This window comes from Protopterus annectens, chromosome 9.part0, assembly GCF_019279795.1.
Source record: "Protopterus annectens isolate FY-2018-M chromosome 9.part0, PAN1.0, whole genome shotgun sequence".
Taxonomy (NCBI): Eukaryota; Metazoa; Chordata; order Ceratodontiformes; family Protopteridae; genus Protopterus; species Protopterus annectens.
The window spans coordinates 1,785,066,339-1,785,087,884 of record NC_056743.1 but is presented as its reverse complement, the minus strand read 5'-3'; the positions used below and the strand labels follow the sequence as shown (position 1 = coordinate 1,785,087,884).

At 39.7% G+C, this 21,546-nt stretch overlaps 1 protein-coding gene across 1 annotated transcript in view; it reads left to right on the top strand.

Moving 5' to 3' along the window:
* The window catches only part of KLF1 (Kruppel like factor 1), a 103,084-nt gene that overhangs the window by 22,372 nt on the left and 59,166 nt on the right, over positions 1-21,546 (top strand). The window contains exon 2 of the mRNA XM_044084652.1: positions 10,131-11,145. Within this exon, the coding sequence (XP_043940587.1) occupies positions 10,131-11,145 (1,015 nt within the window). The remainder of the gene's footprint in view (positions 1-10,130; positions 11,146-21,546) is intronic.

Sequence of the window (21,546 nt, the reverse complement as noted above, 5' to 3'; positions counted from 1 at the left end):
CTGGGGTGACTTCTGTGCAGAGTCTGCATGTCCTCTCTGTGGTCATGTGGGATTCCTCAATGTGCTCCGGTTTCCTCCTGCATTCCAAATACATGCTGTAGGTGGATTGGACACTCTAAAGTGGCCCTAGGTATGAGTGTGTGCATGTGTGTGCCTTCTGTGGAAGACTGGTTTTACAGGTATTTCTAAGTTGTTTGTAGTGTTGGAGCAGGGTAGGGGTTATATTTGTTATCCACTTTTTCCAGGCACTGTCCCTCTCATGCATAATAGAGCATGTGTGTTTTGTGAGCCAGGGGGCACAGTTTGATTTTTATCCTGATTTTTCTGGATGGAGCCATGGAGTTTAGCACGTCAAGAAATATTTTGTTGAATGCAGTTACTGCTTCATTAAAGGGGAGGTGATGAAGGAAGGACCGGTTTATGTGGGAGAGTATAGTGTTGAACTTATCTGGGTCAAAGTGCATCAGCTTATGACATTCTCTGAAAATATGATTTTTTAGTGTCTGTTGAGAATATCTATGTTTGTAGGTAGGGGAATGGTCACTCAGAGATTTACGAAGTACATCAGGGTTGTGATAGATACATGGGTCGAGGATCCAGTCTATAATAGATGCCAAGATAAAGGTTTTGTTGGCAATTATTGGAGATAATCTTTTCATTTTATGGGGTTCTAGATTTAACCCAGTAATAAGAGGAGCTTTCTGTGTAAATAAAGAAGAAGGAGGTTTAGGGTTAATTAGCCTGGTGATACGTGCTGATTCATTACATTTGTACAATATGTAGAAGTGGATAAATGAAAAACAGAGACTAGTAGCAAAATTGTATAAATATAAGTATGCTATATTTTTGGATATGGTAAAAATGAATCAAAGAGCATAAGAGTGCATAAATGAAGAAAACAAATTTTAGCAAGAAAAATTATTTTTGTGGAAAATAAAAACTGATGATATAGAAACAGAAAAGTACAGTATAAGAATGTAATAATAAAACATGACTATGTAAAACCATGAGAAAATCTAATAGATGAAAAAATTAAAGCTATAAAAATAAGAAGGAAATTGTGCAATCAGAAAGTAGAATGTCAAACATTTTTTGTGGAACTGGTAATAAATAACTTACCAATAAAAGGAAATATGCTATATCAAAAAAAATTGATAGAATATGTTTCCATTGTCAAAAAGAAGAATCTACTGAACGTGTGTTTTTGAAATATAAAAGTAAAAACGTTATTGGGAAAACCAAGTAAAGATGATTTTTTCAAAGATGTAAAAGACGTGGCTAAAATAAACATGGATATGATTAAATATGGATATTATCAAAACAGAAGTAAACAATATGTTAAAAGAATAGATAAAAAGTTATATGTCATATGGGTTATATGCCAGTCACAAGTGGAGTCCCTCAGGGATTGGTCCTAGGACCGCTCTTTTTTGGCATTTACTTCTTTGAGGTCAAGGCCAGTACCAATGGCCCCTGGCTGACTAAATTTGCAGATGATTGCAAATTAGGAGCTGTCATTGAATCCCCCACTGTTCGCCAGGAAGAGCTGACATAGACAAATAACTGGTGTCAGATTGATGGACTAACACTAAATGCCAAAAGTGCATAATAGTATCCTTCGGGAAGTTATCCACCCCTGGTAACTATCATATTGACAACACAGCCCTTAGAGTTGTCCCAGTAGTTAGGGACTTGGGGATACACAGACAGTAACCTTTGATCATCATGTATCTAAAGTAGTGAGGAAATCATTGTATGTTGTGCAACCTATAAACACAGATATGACATCTAAGTCCAAGGAAGTTATTGATCCACTGTATTCATCCTTCATCAGACGAATCATTGAGTACAATGCCCCCTTTGGTATGTACCTAACCAGGTATATTAAAGAATTAGAATGTCCACAGATGTTCCTCACTATAAGTAGTATGCCCGCTGCAAACCATCTCAAGGCCCTATCTCTGTCTTCTGTCTCCTACAGGCTGTTGAAGGGAGATCTTTGCCTGGCATACAAGGCATTGTCAGACCCCACTTTGATGGATCTCCTGCATATCCATAAAACAAACAGGACCAGAATTACCCATTCTAAAGACTTAAACCTTGGCTGTGATATAAATAGAACCTGCTGGAGAGACAGGTATGTATCCCAGAGACTGCCTCTTCTCTGGAACAGGCTCCCCATCCATGTGAAACAGAGTTCCTCCCTGGATGGGGAACAGGAATTTCATTCCTGGTTTGGCACTTATGTCTCTAATGGACACAGGCAACCTGTAAATTATTCATTTCCCAAGCCCTTGCTTACACTTATCAAGTGTATGAGAACTTGTCTGAGATTTAGGATGCATGGCTAGGCTATTTTGAATGGTAAATGGATTTTAGCCACAATAGTAACTAAAATCAGATGGTGGTTATGGAAAAAGAAGTGGGGGTCTAAAAGGAAAGAAAATTTAGTATGAGTGTAAGGAAAATTATGAATATGTATAAATATATTTTCATATCTCTATACGTGTACATTTGTAAATATTTGTAAATATGTTGTAAATAAGAGTCATTTTTTTGTATATAAATAAAGGACCCCTTACTCTTTTCAGTAAAGGCCATGGGATTTTTTACATCCATCTGAGCTACCACTAAGTCAAGCAGATGAGGCCTCAGTTTAATGCCTCATCCAAAGTATACACTCTCAGGAATACAGCACTTTCCTTATGCTGAACTGCAGTGTCAACAATTGATCTGCCTGGTATGGGAATAAAACCTACAGCCTTCTGCACCAAAGGCAAGTGTGCTACCTGTTGTGTCACTGACATCACCATGTCACTATGCGATAAAGGATATGTTGATGTGAATTATATAGATATCACCACATTACCAGTGGTGTTATGAGGCATTCACAAGGGCGGCCATGGTGGTGCAGTGTTTAGTGTTGCCTCCTCACAGCAAGAAGTTCTCTGGTTTGCTCCTTGGCTGGGGTGCCTTCTGTGCAGAGTCTGCATGTCCTCCCTGTGGTCATGTGGGATTCCTCAATGTGCTCCGGTTTCCTCCTGCATTCCAAATACATGCTGTAGGTGGATTGGACACTCTAAAGTGGCCCTAGGTATGAGTGTGTGCATGTGTGTGCCTTCTGTGGAAGACTGAGCGCCGGCCTGGCAACTTGACACTGTAAAACTCCACTGCCAGTCATCAGTGGACAGCTGATCCGCTGTGGCAACCCCTAACCAGGAAAAGCCAAAAGAAGAAGTTATGAGGCATTTGCAGGCATTCTTGTGGTGAGCACATGGCAAATTAGCACTCCTCCAGATTGCTGGCACTCTAGCCATTGGTTATATGATCATAACCAACTTTTAGTACATGGAGCACTGTTATTACATTTAAATGTCCATTAAAAAACACCATCGTTCAGTGCTACTATAGTGCAAGACCCAACCTTAACAATGCTTAAAGGTGCTTGACAATTGTTAAGCACCCTTTATGCTGTTAAGATCGTACCTGATACTATAGTCGCATTGCACCAGGATGTTATTTAACTGATATTTTCAGTATAAACAACAAAAGCATAATATTAAATGGGTTCAAATCCATTGTTGTCTGCTGTCTACATTACACTCTCTAAAAATGCATTTGGGAACCAACCACTTCCTTCACATAGGAATATTAAAAGATGTTAAGTGGTTCCCAACTGCATTATTGGCTTTCAAAATGGCACTACTCAATAATTTATTTTTTTTTACTTTTGTCTAATTACTAGTACATGGAGCAGGTAAATCTCCATACCCTACAAAGAATTATGATCATATCTCTAATTATAACTGAAAATGATGTGTTCTTGCCATGGATGCTGAGATCTGCTGCTTGAGCTTCACTCAAAAGTGAATTTCTTGGTATCTGTATCTTGAGCACATAATAATCGAGGACAGTTGGGGACCAACTCATAATCCTCTTATATTATGTGGTTGAGACATATATGCTAATTCATTAATGTCAAGAACACAGTGGAGTACCTCAGGGTTCAGTCCTGGGACCACTCTTGTTTGGCATCTACTTCTCTGAAGTACAGGCCAACACTAAGGGACTCTGGCTAACAAAGATCGCAGATGACTGCAAACTGAGAGCCATTATTGACTCCCAAAATGATGTGGATATTCAACAAAAGGGCCTTACAGAAACAGATGCTTGCTGCCAGAGACATGGGCTCAAGCTCAATGCTAAGAAATGTATAGTTATCCCCTTTGGGAAAAAACATGTACCTGTGACTTACCACATAGGTGGCAGTACACTAAACACCGAAAGTGTGATAAGAGACTTAGGGACACAGGTGGACAGTAGTCTCACCTTCGATAACCACATTGCCACAACAGTCAGGAAATCCTTTTATGTGGTACACTTCATCACTAAAGGATTTTCATCCAGAAAAAAGGAGGTCATTGTCCCACTGTACTCATCCCTCATTAGACTCATTATAGAATACAATGACCTATTTGGTATGTACCTCTCAAGACATCTGCAACAACTGGAAAGGCCACAGAAATACCTCACTAAAATAATCACAGGCCTATAGCAGATGCCCTATGCTGACTGTCTAAAAAAACTCCAGCTATAGTCTGTCACACATCGTCTACTCAGAGGCGATCTCTGCTTAACATATAAGGCCATGTCAGACCCAGAGCTGTTGGACAAGCTACACTTAAAGAAATCCCAATCCCTCAGAGCCACACGCTCCAGGGATCTAAACATTATCATCACAATGAACAAAACATGCTGGAGGGATAGGTTCCTGACCCAGAGACTCCCCAGACTCTGGAACAGACTGCCCATACATGTCAAGCAGAGCACTTCTTTGGCCCTCTTCAAAAGGAACCTTGATGATTGGATGGGAGATAGGAAATTCACCCCGGGGATCATGTCAGTCTCCTTGCTAGACAGGGGTCCAGGGAAGTAAATATTGTGGAAAGAAATAGCCAGGGAATTGTTATGGCTAGGCTTGTATAGGCCCTAGGGCCGATAGCCTAGTACCAATCTATGAACCTATTAAGGAAAGCTTATAAATTGGTTATGCTTGCAGACCTAGTTATAATTTCTTGTAGTGCTTAGATCTTTATTGGATTCATGTACCAGTTACAGAAAAAAGGTTTAGGAGCCACAAAGTGTTTCACAGGCTTTGAAATCTATGAAACACTTAATGCTGCTGGAACCCAAATAGCAGGAAGAAGCAAAATAATTCCTCAGAGGAACCAAAGGCTTCAAAAGCTGTAAAGCACTCTGCTCTGTCACACTTTTGATTTAGTCTGAGTGAAGTATCTAATAGCTTTTCAGTGTTTTGACTTCTTCTGGTGCTCTTTGTTGGCTGGCACTGGCTGCTGTTAGTGTCTAGCATGCAAGACCCATTTTAACAGTGCTTAGGGGTGCTTAACAAAAGCTTTTTAAATGCCTTTATGATGTCAGAAACATGCTTAACAAACAGGTATTTTTCCTGTTTTTAGAGCACTACATAAAGGATTAAGATTTGGTTTCTGATCATAACCCACTTATTATGTGTTCAAGACATGGCTGTCAAGAAATTCACCTCAAGAGTGATGCTCAGGAGGTGAATCTTGGCATTCATGTCAACAGCACATAATAAAGGGGTATGATCAGAGACCTGATGATAATTTTTTGTAGTGGATGGACCGTTATCTGCACTGTGGATTATCATTTACAGAGTTTTATCAAACTTAATATTAGTTACAGAAAAAAGTGCAAAATGTTTTACTAGTTACTAGTATTGTAATAAAAAATAAAAACAAAAAAAATGTTTTTATGTTTTTGCAACCCCCTGCTAAATAAATATACCATCTCCAAGATCACACTACAGTGAGGAAAACAGTAAATTTCCCATTCTGCACTGTATGGCGATCTCCATTCAAAACGTTTGCAGTTTCAAAACATCTGTCTTGTGGATATTCATACACACACACACACACACATATATATATATATATATATATATATATATATATATATATATATATATATATGCATATATATATATATGCATATATATATATATATATATATATATATATATATATATATATATATATATATATATATATATATATACACACACACATACATATATATATATGTGTATATATATATTTATCTATACCAAGCGATTGCAGCCCCCCAAACATCTCCAACGCCCAAGTGAGAACTGCTCTTCAAAGCAAAACACAGCATCCATGGGACCTGATGGTGTCCCGGCTGTGTGCTCCACAACTCAACGAGAATTAAACCCACAGCTAGGACAGCTGTTTAATCATAGTCTTACCTCTGGATACGCACTCCAGGAGTGGCGCACTGCAACTGTGGTCCCACTTCACAAAGGCGGTGCCTCCACCGACCCTGGAAATTACCGCCCATTAGCTTGACAAGCCTTATCTGCAAAGCCATGGAGAGGATCATAATGGACCTCATAAATAAAGACATAGGGAATTTGCAGACTTTGGATCCATCCCAGTTTGGCTTTGTCAAAGGCAGATCATGCCTTCTAAACTTGGTTGACTTTTTCAAACAGTCACCAAAGCCATTGATGAGGGAAAGGCAGTCCATACAGCCTACCTCGATCTGGCGAAGGCCTTCGATACAATACCCCACTCGGGTATCATTGAAAAACTCATCAGCTTAAATGTTAACCCATACATCACAAGATGGGTTGCAAACTGGCTGAGTGACAGAACCCACAGGGTCAGAGTTGCTGGCGCCATGTCAGACTCAAAGCCTGTCACAAGTGGTGTACCACAGGGCTCAGTCCTGGGCCCACTCTTGTTTGGCATCTACTTTTCCAGTACAAGCAAACACAGGAGGGTTATGGCTGACAAAGTTTGCAGATGACTGCAAACTCCATAGTAGAAAATACATGTGACACAGATATCCTTCAGAAGGGTCTCACAGAAACGGATAACTGGTGCCAGAGCCATGGCCTAAAGTTAAATGCCAAAAAATGCATAGTCATACCCTTCGGGAAAACAAGGTTACCCCTAGCTACCAAATAGGTGGCAATCCACTGAGCACAGAAGAAGTTATCAGGGACCTGGGGACCCAGGTTGATAGTAGTCTGTCATTCGACACCCATGTAGCTAAAGTAGTTAGGAAGACCTTCTACATTGCCCACCTTATCATGAAGGGATTCTCATCTAGATCAGGGGAGGTCATAGTCTCCCTATACTCATCACTCATCAGACCAATGATTGAGTACAATGCCCCATTCGGAATGTATCTGACCCGACACTTGCAGCAGCTGGAGAGGCCACAAAGTTCCTCACCAAAAGGATAAAGGGTCTCAAACATCTGTCCTATGCTGCCCGACTGAAAGAACTCCAGCTCTATTCAGTCGCCACGCTTGCTCAGAGGTGACCTTTGCCTAACATACAAGGCCATGTCAAACCCAGATTTGATGAATATGCTTCACCTCAAAAATCTAGATCCGTCAGAGCCACAAGGGCGGAGACTTAAACCTCGACACGGCTATTAATAGGACGTGCTGGAGGGATAGATTCATCACCCAAAGACTCCCTATGCTGTGGAATAAAATCCCGGTATATGTGAGGCAGAGCACCTCGCTGGCCTTGTTCAAGAGAAATCTTGACCAATGGATGGGAGATCGCAGATATACCCCAGGGATTACCTCAGTGTCACTGCTCAACAGAGGCACAGCAAAATAATGGGTATAGTTCCCCATACTAAAGGGGTGGCGTAAGCCACAAAACTATGGGCTAGGCTTGTAAATGCCCTCGGGCAGATAGCCTAGTATGAACCTATGAACCTATGAACCTATATATATATATATATACACACACACATATTTACACTTCCGCGGTGGTACAGCGGTAGCATTGTTACCTCACAGCAAGAGGCTCTCCATTTTGATTCTCGGCTTGGCTTGGTGAGGAGTGCCTTCTGTGTGGAGTCTGCATGTCCTCCCTGCATTTGGGTAGTGTTCGAAAGACATGGGTGTGCCTTTGATGAAGGCTGGGTGTTGAGCTGGCACCTTGGCGTTTCGTAAAAATAACTCTACAGCCAATCATTAGTGGACTGGAGTTCTGCTGTGGTGACCCCTTACTGGGAAAAAGCTGAAAGACAAACTATATATATATATATATATATATATATATATATATATATATGTGTGTGTGTACACACACACACATATATATATATTTTTTCTTTTTTGGATAGAGCAGTGGTGCAGTGGTTGCGTTGTCGCCTCACAGCAAAAGGTTTCTGGTTTGATTCTTGGCTGGGGTGCCTTCTTTCTGTAGCCTTCATGTCCTCTCTGTAAATGTGTGGTTCCCCTCTGGGTGCTCTGATTTCCTCCCATGTTACAAAGACATGTGTCTGGAGAGTTTCTCCCCAGGCCTGTGCTGAAAATTGGCTTCATTCCCAGTAAACAAATGTTAAATAAATAAAATAAGTAAATAAATATACACACACATATATATATATATATATATATATATATATATATATACATATCATTTCACCCAGACCAAAGCACCTCAAGTTCATTTCACCTAAAACTCATTTCACTGACAAGTAGTACAATAAGGCAAGTCAAAGGTATATGTCCCTTTTCCCACTGTAGTGTGATCCTGGTGTTAGTATATATATTAAGGGGGGTGTGGGGGCTTAGCTCCGACCTAGTTTATTTTACCAAATAATGTAAAACAAAACCAGACACCATAACACCAAAGTAAGTGGGGGCTATGCCCCCCACACCCCACAATTTGGGGGGATGTGCGCCCCCCAACCATATATTCAAACATCAGGATCACACTACAGTGGGGAAAGTGACATATACCTTTGACTTGCCTTATTGTACTACTTGTCAGTGAAATTAGTTTTAGGTGAAATGAACATTAGGTGATTTGGTCTTGGTGAAATGAGTTTTAAATGAGTTTTAGGTGATGATACGCAATATATAAATATATAAATATATATATATATATATATATATATATATATACACACACACATACACACACACACACACACACACACATATATATATATATATATATATATATATATATATATATATATATATATATATATATATATATATATATATACACACACATATATATGGCACTCTTGCAGTTGTTTGAAATGCTTGTTGTTTGAATTCTGCTTAATTGACCACAGTTGGTCAACATATACAGAGGGTTGACAGGTGTGTGAGATCAGCAGTCCCCAGCTAGGGCAATATTCCCAATCTCTGGGGACTGTGCAGTCTCGGAGTTTATATATATATATATATATATATATAAAACTAGTAGGAGGAGTGGTGGTTCAGGGGTCTTGCCCACATGGGAGAAAACCCCAATGCTCTTTGTTTTTTTTTTTTTTTTTCATTTTTGTTGGAAAGTTGCATGTGCTGAGGTTCTTTCTTGGAGGGAGGGGGTCTATATTATATCATCAAAATCTACTTACATTGAACTGCATCTCATCAAACTGACATTATCGAACTTCCTTCATCAAACTTTGAAATGAGCAATCATTTTTCCCAGGTAAAGAAACTAGATGGCCATCACACCAACTGACACACAAACACATTAAGTTAAACCCAACAAGCTGGGGGGCTGCACTTACCACACTTCCCACTTATATATATCAACTCCAAGATTGCACTACAGTGGAGAAAAGGACAAATTTCTGTATGTTGGCCAACCTAGTTTCCTTACCTGGAAAAACATTCGCTGATTTGAATGTTCAGTGAAGGGAAGTTTCATGATATCAGTTCTATGAATAGCATTTTGATGTAAGTAGATTTCGACAAACTGATATAGACCCTTCTCGAGCATACATAGTAGCATGTTGACATTCAGTTTATCGACCTTTTGTGGTCAACGTTTTGAATGCCACTTTTTGGGCCTATGGTAATGTGTTAGAAAAAAAACAATGAAAACCTGTAATTATAGGCCTTTGGAATATTCTGAAATTTGTAGTAGCAGAGCATAAACTTGGCAGTGCTAAACATTTTTGTTTACTTAGCTAGGGTATTGTTTAGTTGAAGTATACCTCCTCTTTTGTTTTTATTGAATAATTGATCATTCCTGAACCAGAAATATTTTTATGTTTTTTGTATGTTCCAGTGGTGGAAGACAGATGAAAGAGAAAAGAACTTATGCCCTGAGGACCAGAACTGCTCATCCATTGACTTCTGTCAAGCATTCAACCCCATGCCAGTAAAAAAAGAGGAGGACGATTCCTACTGGGATGTTGATTTCTTTCTTTCTAATTTCTCCAGCTCTGAGTCCCATGTTAAAGGACTCGTGGTACCCGGGCACACTGCTGCTGAGAAGACACCTGAGAATGCTGGCAGCATGCTAGAAAGAGATGTGTATCAGAATCCAGAAAGCTGTGACCATCAAAGCACCGACTATCATCTCCTGGCACCAGCTGGTACTGCCAGTCTAATGGCAGAGCTACTGTCGTATGAAGTGCCTTCATGTTATGCCACTCAGCAACAGACCTATAGGCAACCAAGCAAATGCTGCCTGGATCCAGGCAACTCTGAGCATAATAGTTCAAATGAAGACCTAGAACTTTTTGGAGGGCCACTGAATTTCTTTTCATGTACAGCTGAAATGGAAGCCCAAAAGCAAACTTGTGGACCTAAATCTGAGTCCTCCTTGGACAATATTAGCCAAATTATGGACCAGGTACCCCCATCTGTGAAGAACCCATCCCACATTCCATACAGTGACTGTTTTCGTCCACATCCCCAGAAATCGTCAGCATTGCTTGCTACCTCTGGAATCATGGCAGAATCCAGTCTAAGAAGCAGCCATTTCTATCCATTTCAACTGACAGAACAACAGTATCCATATAGTCTGGTCAGTGGATGTCAGGGATTCTACCAAAGTACATTCCAGAACCAGTATCAGGGCAACTTTGAGTTGTATAGACCAGGGCCTGGGGTGGTGCTTTCTTGCTCTTCATCTCATGTCCTGCTGCCTCCCAGCATTACAGAGGAGGTTAAGCCGAAGAAAGGCAGAAAGTCTTGGTCCCGTAAGCGAGTAGCTAGCCACAGCTGTGAGCATCCAGGATGTGGGAAGATGTACACCAAGAGTTCACACCTGAAAGCTCACCTCCGTACACACACAGGTAAAAGACCATTAGTCTTATTTGAAAAAAAAAATACTGTGGTATTATCTTGAGTTCCTAGTTCCTTTCTACCATTTCACATTACAGCTGTCTGCATTCCATAATTCAAAAAGCACTAAGCTACATATTTTAAAATTTTATAAACGCTTTTTTCCCTTTTATTTTGAACAAGGCTTTCAAGATATGAATGCATGTACAGCACATAGATAAACATAGATAAACAGTGAATCAAAAAATAACTGACATTTTTATTTCTTCTTTAAAATAATTTGGATTTATTTGCAGAAATCAAACCAATGTAAATGTAAGGCTCAGTATATTGAAGAAAAAATAGAAATGTCTTTCAGTATATGAAAACATTTTATTGTAAAATGGTTACCTTCAGAGTGAACTCATGTTCATATAGACTTTCTTCATGCATCTTATTTTTAAGATTCTTTTCCTTTATAGCTATCATGTCTTCAACAATACTGACTAATCTGTAGAGAAACTTTTGGAGCATTGATTACATCATGCAGGTCTGGACTCTCTCTCAAGCAGACGTGGAATAAATTATTGAACTGCCCACAGATATATTCACAGCAGTGTGAAGCTTTACACTTGTTTTTGTTCTTTTCAGGATTTTCTTTTTGTCTGTGTAGCATTGTTTATGGTGAAACTCTGCACAAGGTCCAGATTATAGATAGATATGTCACTGTGGAGAAATGTCTTTATAAGCAGAAGTAAAGTGGAAAACCTAATGTACATGTCCAGAGCCACAACTGCTGTATAAAACATGTCAGATCATAGGTTACATACAGGCCAGCATGAAACTGCCCTCAGACCTCACCATCATCTCTCTTAATTATGGACTTATTTTCAATACCAAGAAATACATCATAGTTTCATCTGATAAATCTAGCATCACTAGTGTTTACAGTGCAGATAACATTTCACATAAAACTGACATAGTCATCAGTGACTTTGGTATGCATGTTGACAACAGGCTCTACTTTGACCACCGTGTTTTTGTGGTGGTTAGAAAGTAATTCCATCTACCTTGCAAAACTTACACTGTATGGTATCGCCTCAAAGTCCAAAAATTTTATAGTCCCAGTTTAGTCACCTCTTATTAGCCCCATCACTGCACGTAATGCACCCTTCCGCATGTACCTCATTAAGCACCTAAACCAGTTTGGGAGACCTCGGCGTTTTCTTACCAAAAAATGTCTGGACTAAATGTCCTGTCCCTTCACTCTGTGTCATGTAGACTCCTGAGGAGTGATGTCTACTTAGCCTTCCATGCTATAAATTACTGTGAACTCCATCGCCAAATAAAACCAGTGGTAAAAGAAATACCCTTTCTACAAACCAAAAGTATACTACAACATCAACACCATCAGATGAGGTTAAAAATACCTTAGCCAACATATCCCCCATTTCTGACCTTACTTACCAAGCAGGGTAAGTCTCTAGCAACCTTTAAAACTGGTCCGGATGACTGGATGGCTTATTGCAACTTTTTACTGAGGATTTGTGGAGATAGTTTACTTAATGCGAGAAATTGTTACTCTCCAAGAGTAATAGCTGATGTGATGAGTTTCTTGATTGTCCCATTGGCTATGAACTTAGTAGAAATCTATGAACTAATGAAGTATGCTTGGTCACTCAGGGATTACTGCAATGCCCCTTTAAGTGATCGATGTATTTCATATGCTACCATTGAAAAAGTGACTCTCATTTATGTACTACTGCAACTACTAATCCTGCTACTTCTACTACCAGTACTAGCACTACTAGCACTGCTACCACTACTGCTACTATTACTACTACTGTAGTTGCTACTGCTACTACCACTGCTACCACACCTACTACTACTGCTACTACTACTCTGTTATTGCTACTACCACTACTACTACTGCTGCTACTACTATTACTATCACTACTATTGCTATTTATATGACTACTGCTACTACTACTATTACTAATGCTGCTACTACTGCTGGTACTACTGCTACTACTACTGTTGCTACTACTACCACTACTATTATCACTACTACTGCTTCTACTAATACTATTACTGCTACTACTGATTCTACTATTATTGCTACAAATGCTACTACTACTGCTACTACCACTACTAGTACTACTATTATTACTACTGCTACTACTACTATTATTAATACTGCTACTACTGATAATACTACTATTAATGCTACTACCACTACTGCTAGTACTACTACTATTACTAATACTGCTATTACTGGTGCTACTCCTGCTGTTATTACTACTACTACTCCTATTGCTGCCATGCACACCACACAGTTAGTCGGAGGCTGGGCAGTACAGTGGCTTGCTGTGTAAGGTTCTTCTCTGACACCTTCAAGCTGCTGGGTTCAGTCCTGACTTCCACTTACTGTCTGTGCATAGTCTGCATATTCTCACTATGCATGGACTGGTTTTCTGTGGGTATTTTGATTTTTTCTCACCTTCCAAAAACTTGGATGTTGAATGGCTTCTCTAAACCACCCATATGCATTCAGTTTATGCTTCCAGTTAAGGCCTTAGATGTGCATGAAAGTGGTCCACAAAGAATGAGTTCAATTATCTGCATGACAAACAAAATCACTCTTAAATCTTGACTCAGTGTAGCTTTGAAATTTAAACCAGCCCTGTCTCTGACATCTGAAAAAAATGTAAATTCAAGGACTTTGATCTGTCAGACTACTCTGGCATAATGTACATCAAACCTGTTTAATATAAACTGAAAGGGAAGCTAAAGGGAAGACAATAATCCAGTTCTAATCAAACTACGGACTTAGTGAGATTAGGACTGTAGAAAAGCTAGACTTTATTTCAATAAACAGTCACTAGAAGTGAACAGTTGGGAATTCACTTGGTACTGATGTTTAGTCTTAGCTACCTCTCTCCCTGGTGAAATCTTTTCTGATGTATCTTGCAAGGTAAAATATTTTATCTACCTATCTACCTATGTAGTTATATCTGATATTGTGGATAAGGGATTGATCCAAACATGCATTTCAGCCACTGCACAGACCATCAGAAGTTAATACACAGTTACCAGCTGCAACAAATTAATGTAGTTATATAACAAAACACTGGTACAAAATGCAACATAGCATTTAACACAAAGTGAGAACTTTAAACTTGGAAGACGATGCAGCATTTGACAGATATTAGCACACAGCGTTACATGCTCTATTGTGGCTTCTGAATTAAGGAAGTAATGAAAAACATTCTCTGGGGTCGGGCTCATGCCTTCACAGCTCAAACACTTGGCCATTTCAAAGATAAGAATTTGTGGTCATTGATATGTACAGGATGTTCAGTATGCCTCTTTTGGTACCTTGCCTTGATTCATTATGGTAATGGCCACCATTTTGTTTTCAACATTCTACAGACCTCCTATATTGAAGCTATTGCATATGCTTTAAAATGTCCATGCAGTTGCTACTATATATGACAAATCTGAAGGCAGGGTTGAACATTAAGGGGCATACAAAATGCCTTTACTGTTAGCCCCAAATGATTACATTTTAATCAAGTACATAACGGAGATTTCCAGTAATTAATGTTCTTCATTATGTAGTTATGTATGAATGCACACCTTTTTTTTATTTTAGAGATCATTTGTTAAGAAAAGAAACAAGGTAGATTTTACTTATCAGTTTGTGCAGCTACACAGATTGTATAATGAATTAAATTATATATGCTGTCTTTTTATTTATCTATCTTATCTTTTAAGCCATTGAATCTGTTCTATTGTTTAGGCAGGATATGTTTCTTTTATTCTCTCACATGTTTTCTATTGGCAGACAAATTGTTTCTAATTAAAGTCTGAGTTTTCTTATTGATGACTATTGCCTCTAATGGTGACGGTTACTTTAATAAATTGTAATCAGGTTCCACATTCATGTAAGTGAACTAAGGCAGGCTACACATTTTGCCTAATAGAACTTACTCCAGGACACCAGATAAATGCCTCTGCTCTTCATCAACGGGTGTTGTGGAATCTTTGACATCTTCCAGAGCTACAGCAAATTTGGGCAATTGCTACTTCCAAATGGTAGAAAAGTTCTTCTTGGAAATGTTGCCAGATACCAACTGAAGTCCTGGAGAGGTGTGTCCTTGCGAAAAACTTCCATTAATCTGGTTGTCACTAAAGCTTGGTTGAATGACTTGTACATTCCAGGTTTGATCATCTGACTACTTTAATGTAGACTATTGGACTTATAAATTTTCATTCTCTCTATCTCTTCAGTGGTATTACATGTCATTCTTGAGAAAAACTGGAGGACTTCTGTTTTTCATTCCTGTAGAATCGGTCTGTGGTAACTACTTAGCCCGGAGCATTTGCCATTACCATTAGGTCCATTAGTAGTCCCTCAGCTTGAATAGAGTCAGCTATAACTTCTCGTCTCCTCTCACTACTTCATCTTTGTCTTCGAGTACTTATCTATTTTATTCTTGTCAACACTGGCAGGAAAATTTGTACCTCTTTTACCTGTGTTGTTTCCCTGATTTTTTATTAATAAATCTCATCACCTTTTAAAGAAAGACCCCTCCTCAATTTTTTTTTAATCACCATGCATCCTGATCACTCTGCACGTTTCCATAGGCTTGAATAATACTCCAACATGCATTCTACCAAAGAAGACTGCATTTTGTTTCTTACTCAGTTATCGAGGCATTTTGTGGCCTTGGTTTCTTGCTTTGATTTACAGTATAACTCCTGATGAAGCTTGAGTAATTGCAAAACCTGTTCTGGCCCAGTAAAAGGTAATACATCATATCTGTGTTTCAGTATCTTTGTGATTGCTTTGATGTAAGTAATTCAGCAGGATTTCCACTGGATTCTACTTCATTCCACTACATCCCATCTGATCCTGATATGAAATTGTACTACAGTTCCACACACCCCACCTCGCACTTTCAAAGTTAGTCTTATTAAAGTCTTGCAAACATTGCACTAGTCCTGCCCATATTCAGAAAATACCATCCAAGCAGACATCATTGTCTTTCCAAAGTAATTTTACTATCCTACTTTGAACATGTTCGGAATTTGTGAACTGTTCATTCTGAGCATACTTATAGCTGGATAATACCACAGTTTGGATATTCTCAAAGCTGGAGAGCTTTCAAGTCTGCATATGCTCAGAGCTGCACAACTTTTCTCAACATAGTTAGAAATCTCTCTGCTCTGAGTACAGATGAAGAGTTTATGTGTAGTAGCTCTGTCTGCAGTATATTCCCTGACATTATGCCAGAAAATAATACCTACATGCACCCAACTAGACTTGTTGTTTCCTAATACAGAGCTACAAGTCCATCAGATTTTAAACCATGTCCATGTGAGCAGGGAGTCTATAAGGGACACTGATGAACTGTACTTTACACAAGTGGAATCAGTGGTGATGCATGGTATGCCCATTGCTGTGGTTGCTAAGGTAGCTTTAACCACCTTAGCTACAGGAAATTCCAGCATTCTATTGAGGACTTGTGAGGTGTATTGCAGGCATCAGCTTCATGAGTTCTGAATCAGTTCCTTCACATTATCCCACAGCACTGACTACAGCTATGGTCCATGATACAGGCAGCACAGAACAAGGTGATGCATGTGCTATGAACACAGGCTATGCAGGACAGTGTGTGAACTAGCCATGCTGTGCAACAGACATAATTACATCCCTTCATGATAGGAGGTGGGCAGGACATCGTTACTGTCACTTGTACAGGTTGGGGGAACACAGTGACAGGTGACTGTTGCCTACGAGATGGGGTGGGTAGTCAGGGATCACAACCTAGAGAAATAGGGATCAAGCTGCTACACTCTGACTATTACTGTTGTCCATTATGTTGGCTTACAGTGATATTAGGATCATAAGTTCATATCTTGATATTATTTTGCATTTGAAATGGTAGCTTTTTGTAGCCTAAGTGCAGCAGAACCTGTTACATGCTGCCCTTTCCGTAATGGACTGTGAGGGAAACCAGGAGTGTATTTAAGGTTATTCATTTACTCATATTATACATTAAGATGGTGAAGGAGCTATTTTGTTTAATGCACAAGAGGAACCTATTCCATAGGAGTGGAATTTTTTGAGGGAGAAATCTATCCCGTCAGCAGGTTATATGGTGAATTTTGAAGTCTTTTCTGTGGGCATTCATGGCATTCCCAGATTTAGAAACATGAAGTATGTCACTCAGGACAGAGTCATTTGAGCCTTATATGCTAGGCAGCCACAGTGGTGCAGCGGTTAGCATTGCTGCCTCACAGCAAGAGGTTCTCCGGTTCGATCCTTGGCTGGGGTGCCTTTTGTGCGGAGTCTGTATGTCCTCCCTGTAGTCGCATGGGTTTCCTCTAGGTGCTCCGGTTTCCTCCCACATCCCAATACATGCTGTAGGTGGATTGGACACTCTAAATTGGCCCTATGTGTGGTTGTGTGCATGTGTGTACTTTCTGTGGAAGGTTGGGCACTGGGCTGGCAATTCGACACTGTAAAACTTCACTGCCAATCATGAGTGGACAGGTGATCTGCTGTGGTGACCCTTAACTGGGAAAAGCCGAAAGAAGAAGAAGAAAATGCTAGAATGAGATCACCCTAAGCAGTCTATATAAGACAGAGTATAGGGATAGGGCTTTAAGGTGCTCTATGTAGGTAATGGAGCTCAGCCCATTTATTTCCTTAGCAGGGAAAATTTGAGGTCTTTTTAGTGGAGTCAAATGTCTGGACAGGTACATGCTGAAGAAAGTATTGTATTCAATTATGGGCCTAATGAGGGAAAATCAGTGAGGTATGATAACATCCTTGGGTATAGAAGACTTACCCTTGGTGATCAGCTGAGATAGAATGATTTCCTAAAATCATGGATACATGGTGATCAAAGGAGAACTTATCTACAAATATGCTCAGGTCTCTGAAAACAGTATTGGTTTTGAGGTGTGTTCTGTTTGTGTGGTAGCAGCATGAGTGCCCCTGTTTTCCAAAGGATACTATACTGCACATTTATATATTGATCTTAAGGATGTGCTCTAAGCATCATTTATTTCTATATGATAGTCCTACTTGAAGAACATGAGAGTTCTTCTGTGAGTGTATGATAGCATCCAGTTTGTAATCATCCACAAACTTAGTCAATCAAGAGGCCCTTGATATTAGCTTTGATGTCTGATAATATATCAAAGATAGGAGCAACCAAAAAAGTAGTCCTGGAGGATGCAAATGATGACAGGTATTTTGGATGACAATGTACCCCTTATTTTAACATGGATTTTGTGTTGCTATCCACCAGGTAATGTAGGGGTTTATATTAAGTTTCTTGCTTATGATGCCGAAATATAGAATACCATCAAAAGCATTAACAAGGTCAAGTTATGCTGTCTGAAATGATCAATTTATGACATGTGTACAAACTGTCTTCTTCCAAGACCTTTCTGAAATTTTTTTTTTGAAGAAGTCAGCTAGGTTAAGCAGGCATGACCTGCCTTTTACAAACACAAACTTATTGCGATAATGGGACTGCAGGATTCCAATGCCTACATTCATGAGGTCAGCAGTAATGCATTCCATTTTTTTATACGTAAGACAAGTAAGGCTTATGGGTCTAAGTTGCCTGTATCAGTGTTAGGATGTCTATTGTGAAGGGGAGGACCATAGCTGCTTTCCATGTCTCTGGAACAAAGCCAGATGAGAGGCTGAGGTTGAACAGGTTGTGGAATGGGTCAGTGAGACAATGCTTCATATATGTAAGGAAGCATCCTAGCACGTTATCAGGGCCCACCGAGCTATTGCTTTTCAGTGCTGAGAGAGCATTATGGACTTATTCCAGGGAGATCACTGTAGGTGTAGGTCACCAAGGGATCAAGGGTATGAAGGCAAGGTGGCTAAGGAGATGTTTGCGTTGCATTTGTCTGCTACCACACCAGCAATGTCCTCAGGGTCTGAGTCGTGACTATCATTATGTGTCAAACAGAACAGCACTTGGTATTGTTTCTGAGTTTCCAGATGTAGGTGAAGAAGGACTCGTGGCTGTCCATGACAGACATAGCAATTTTTAGTTTATACTTAGTCCTAGAAGATGTCATTTTGTGTCTAAACTCTTTGTTTAGCTTCTTTAGTTTAATTGTGAGGTGCAGGGTTGTCAGTTTATTCATAAGGGAGGGTTGTTTTTTTTTTATACACCGTATCAATGCTGCAGGGCCACCAAAGAAGTTTATTTCTGAATTAGACACTGTATTTATTAAAAATTGGAACTAAAGTCTTGATGTAAGTGTTATGATGAGAGCAGAAGGTAGCTGTGTTTGTTATTAGGTCCTCAAGGGGAAGGGGTCACCTAAAGCTCCTCCAGTCATCATACCGTTGAAGCCCATTGGTCTTGGAGAAATATCTAAAGATAGCAGGGCATGTGAGAGATCTGGAATGAGTTTTAATGTTGACAATCATTAATGACAGCCAGACTTAACCAGAGAACATGTAATAGTGTGTTTGGGGCACATGGAAGCTATGTTTGTGATGACTAAGTCTAAGACATCGGAGCCTCTAGTGGGAGAAAGTACAATCTGATCTAGTGAGTTTATATTGATGGCATGTAAGAAATGTTGAGCATATTTCCTTTTTGTAGTGCAAGCAACCCAATTCATCATGGAGAATTGAAATGCCAATAAAGGCTGTATTTGCCTGAAGAGAATCAAATGTTTTTAGATACGTCTGGTGGTTTGTGGGTAACATGGAAGGTGTCCTTACTTGGACACGATGAGGTAGGGGGAGTTGTTTATGGCCACTAGGATGTAAAGGAGTTTAAAGTCATTGTTCAACCACATGCGTCTTGAAGCAACGGAGTCCCAGTGAAAAATGGATGCATCACCACCAGATGCAGAGACACCCTCAGCGCAGGATCTGAATGATTGATAAGCATTGAACTCTGGTAAGGGACCATATGTTTGTAGTAATTCAGATATCAATATTTTGTAATGTCAGGAGGGCTTCTAGGCAGGGCAGTGTCCTGTTGAGGTTTGTATAGCTGGCCAGAACTACCTATATACTGTCATGGTTTGAGTTGGTTAGGTTGTTAGATGAAGCAGGTTTACTTTGCCTAAATAAAGTTCTTTGGGATGGTGAAAGTCTTGGCCAATATACAGAAGCTCTGAGGTGAAAGGTGCAGGCATCCTGGTGAAGCAGTTAGGACTGTCAGCCACATCCCTCCAGGATGACACATATTGGACCCCCAAGGAATGATATGTCAATCATCTTTTGTTTGTACTGGGGCATCGATCTTGGAGAAGATTGGATGGTGCTTGAACTAGCTGCATACCAGCTATGGATATATACTTGGAGAGCTCAACTGTGTCTGTCTTCATATAGTACAGGAATGTACATCCCATGTCATTCACAGCCACATGAACAAAGATCATATTTAGATGTATTTGGGGTGAAGTGATCTGTGTGCCCTAGTTAAATGCCTTACCCTAACTCTTAATACATAACTGACTGTCACTCAGCCTTTGCTAAGCCTTGTGAGTGGAATATATGTGAGTTTTACTATAGAATCACTTATGATTAGGACATTTCCATGTATTTTGGTTGGTATATGATGTTTTAGGGACACAGCTGGGCCAGCATTTTCTTGTGTTTTGGCTGATTCATGATGACATTAAGGCACTGTTGGGCTGGTATGGTGACCTCTTTAGGTAGTGGATATGATAAATGGTGATAACACTGTAATGTGTGAGGTACCACTCTGCTGCTGAGGAGTTTGTGAGTTAAGCTTACACCTAAGAGGCCTTTAAATCTTCAGAAGAGATTTCTTAAGTATCTCAGAATAAGAGGGCTTCTCTTTTGGTGAGTGGCATGCAAGTGTGAGGGCCAGGGTGGGGTGGCATGGTCACAAAGTGAGAGAAATACAACTAATACATAAAAATGCTTTTATGGTTATATGTACTAGCAAAACCCAAATCAACAATACTCTATAAAGTCAAGAAAGATCAAAAAAATGTCTTAAACGATTCAGATATAACCATAGAAAGAGGGATGGGAACCAACTGTGCTATCTGTGGATGTCCTTTCCAGTGGCTTTATTAATCTTCAGTGGAGTGGAGGTCCTGAAGCCCTTACTCTGAAGCTATCATCAAGTAGGTGGACCTTCTCGATGTATTTCTCTCATTGAATGTTTTGAGTCTAAATAGATGGATCCCACAGGTCCCCTATTTTAGGCTAGTGGTTACTAGCTTGGCAATAGGGTGGGTCTCTTATTTTGACCAATTTTAGGAATTTCCATTCCCTGACTACCCCAGAAAATCATCAGGGGTATTTACAAGACCACCACAAGTCTTTAATACCCTCTTGGTCTATCATACCAAAGGTCTCGCTATGGACCATTCCTGGTTTAAAGAACTACTGTCCC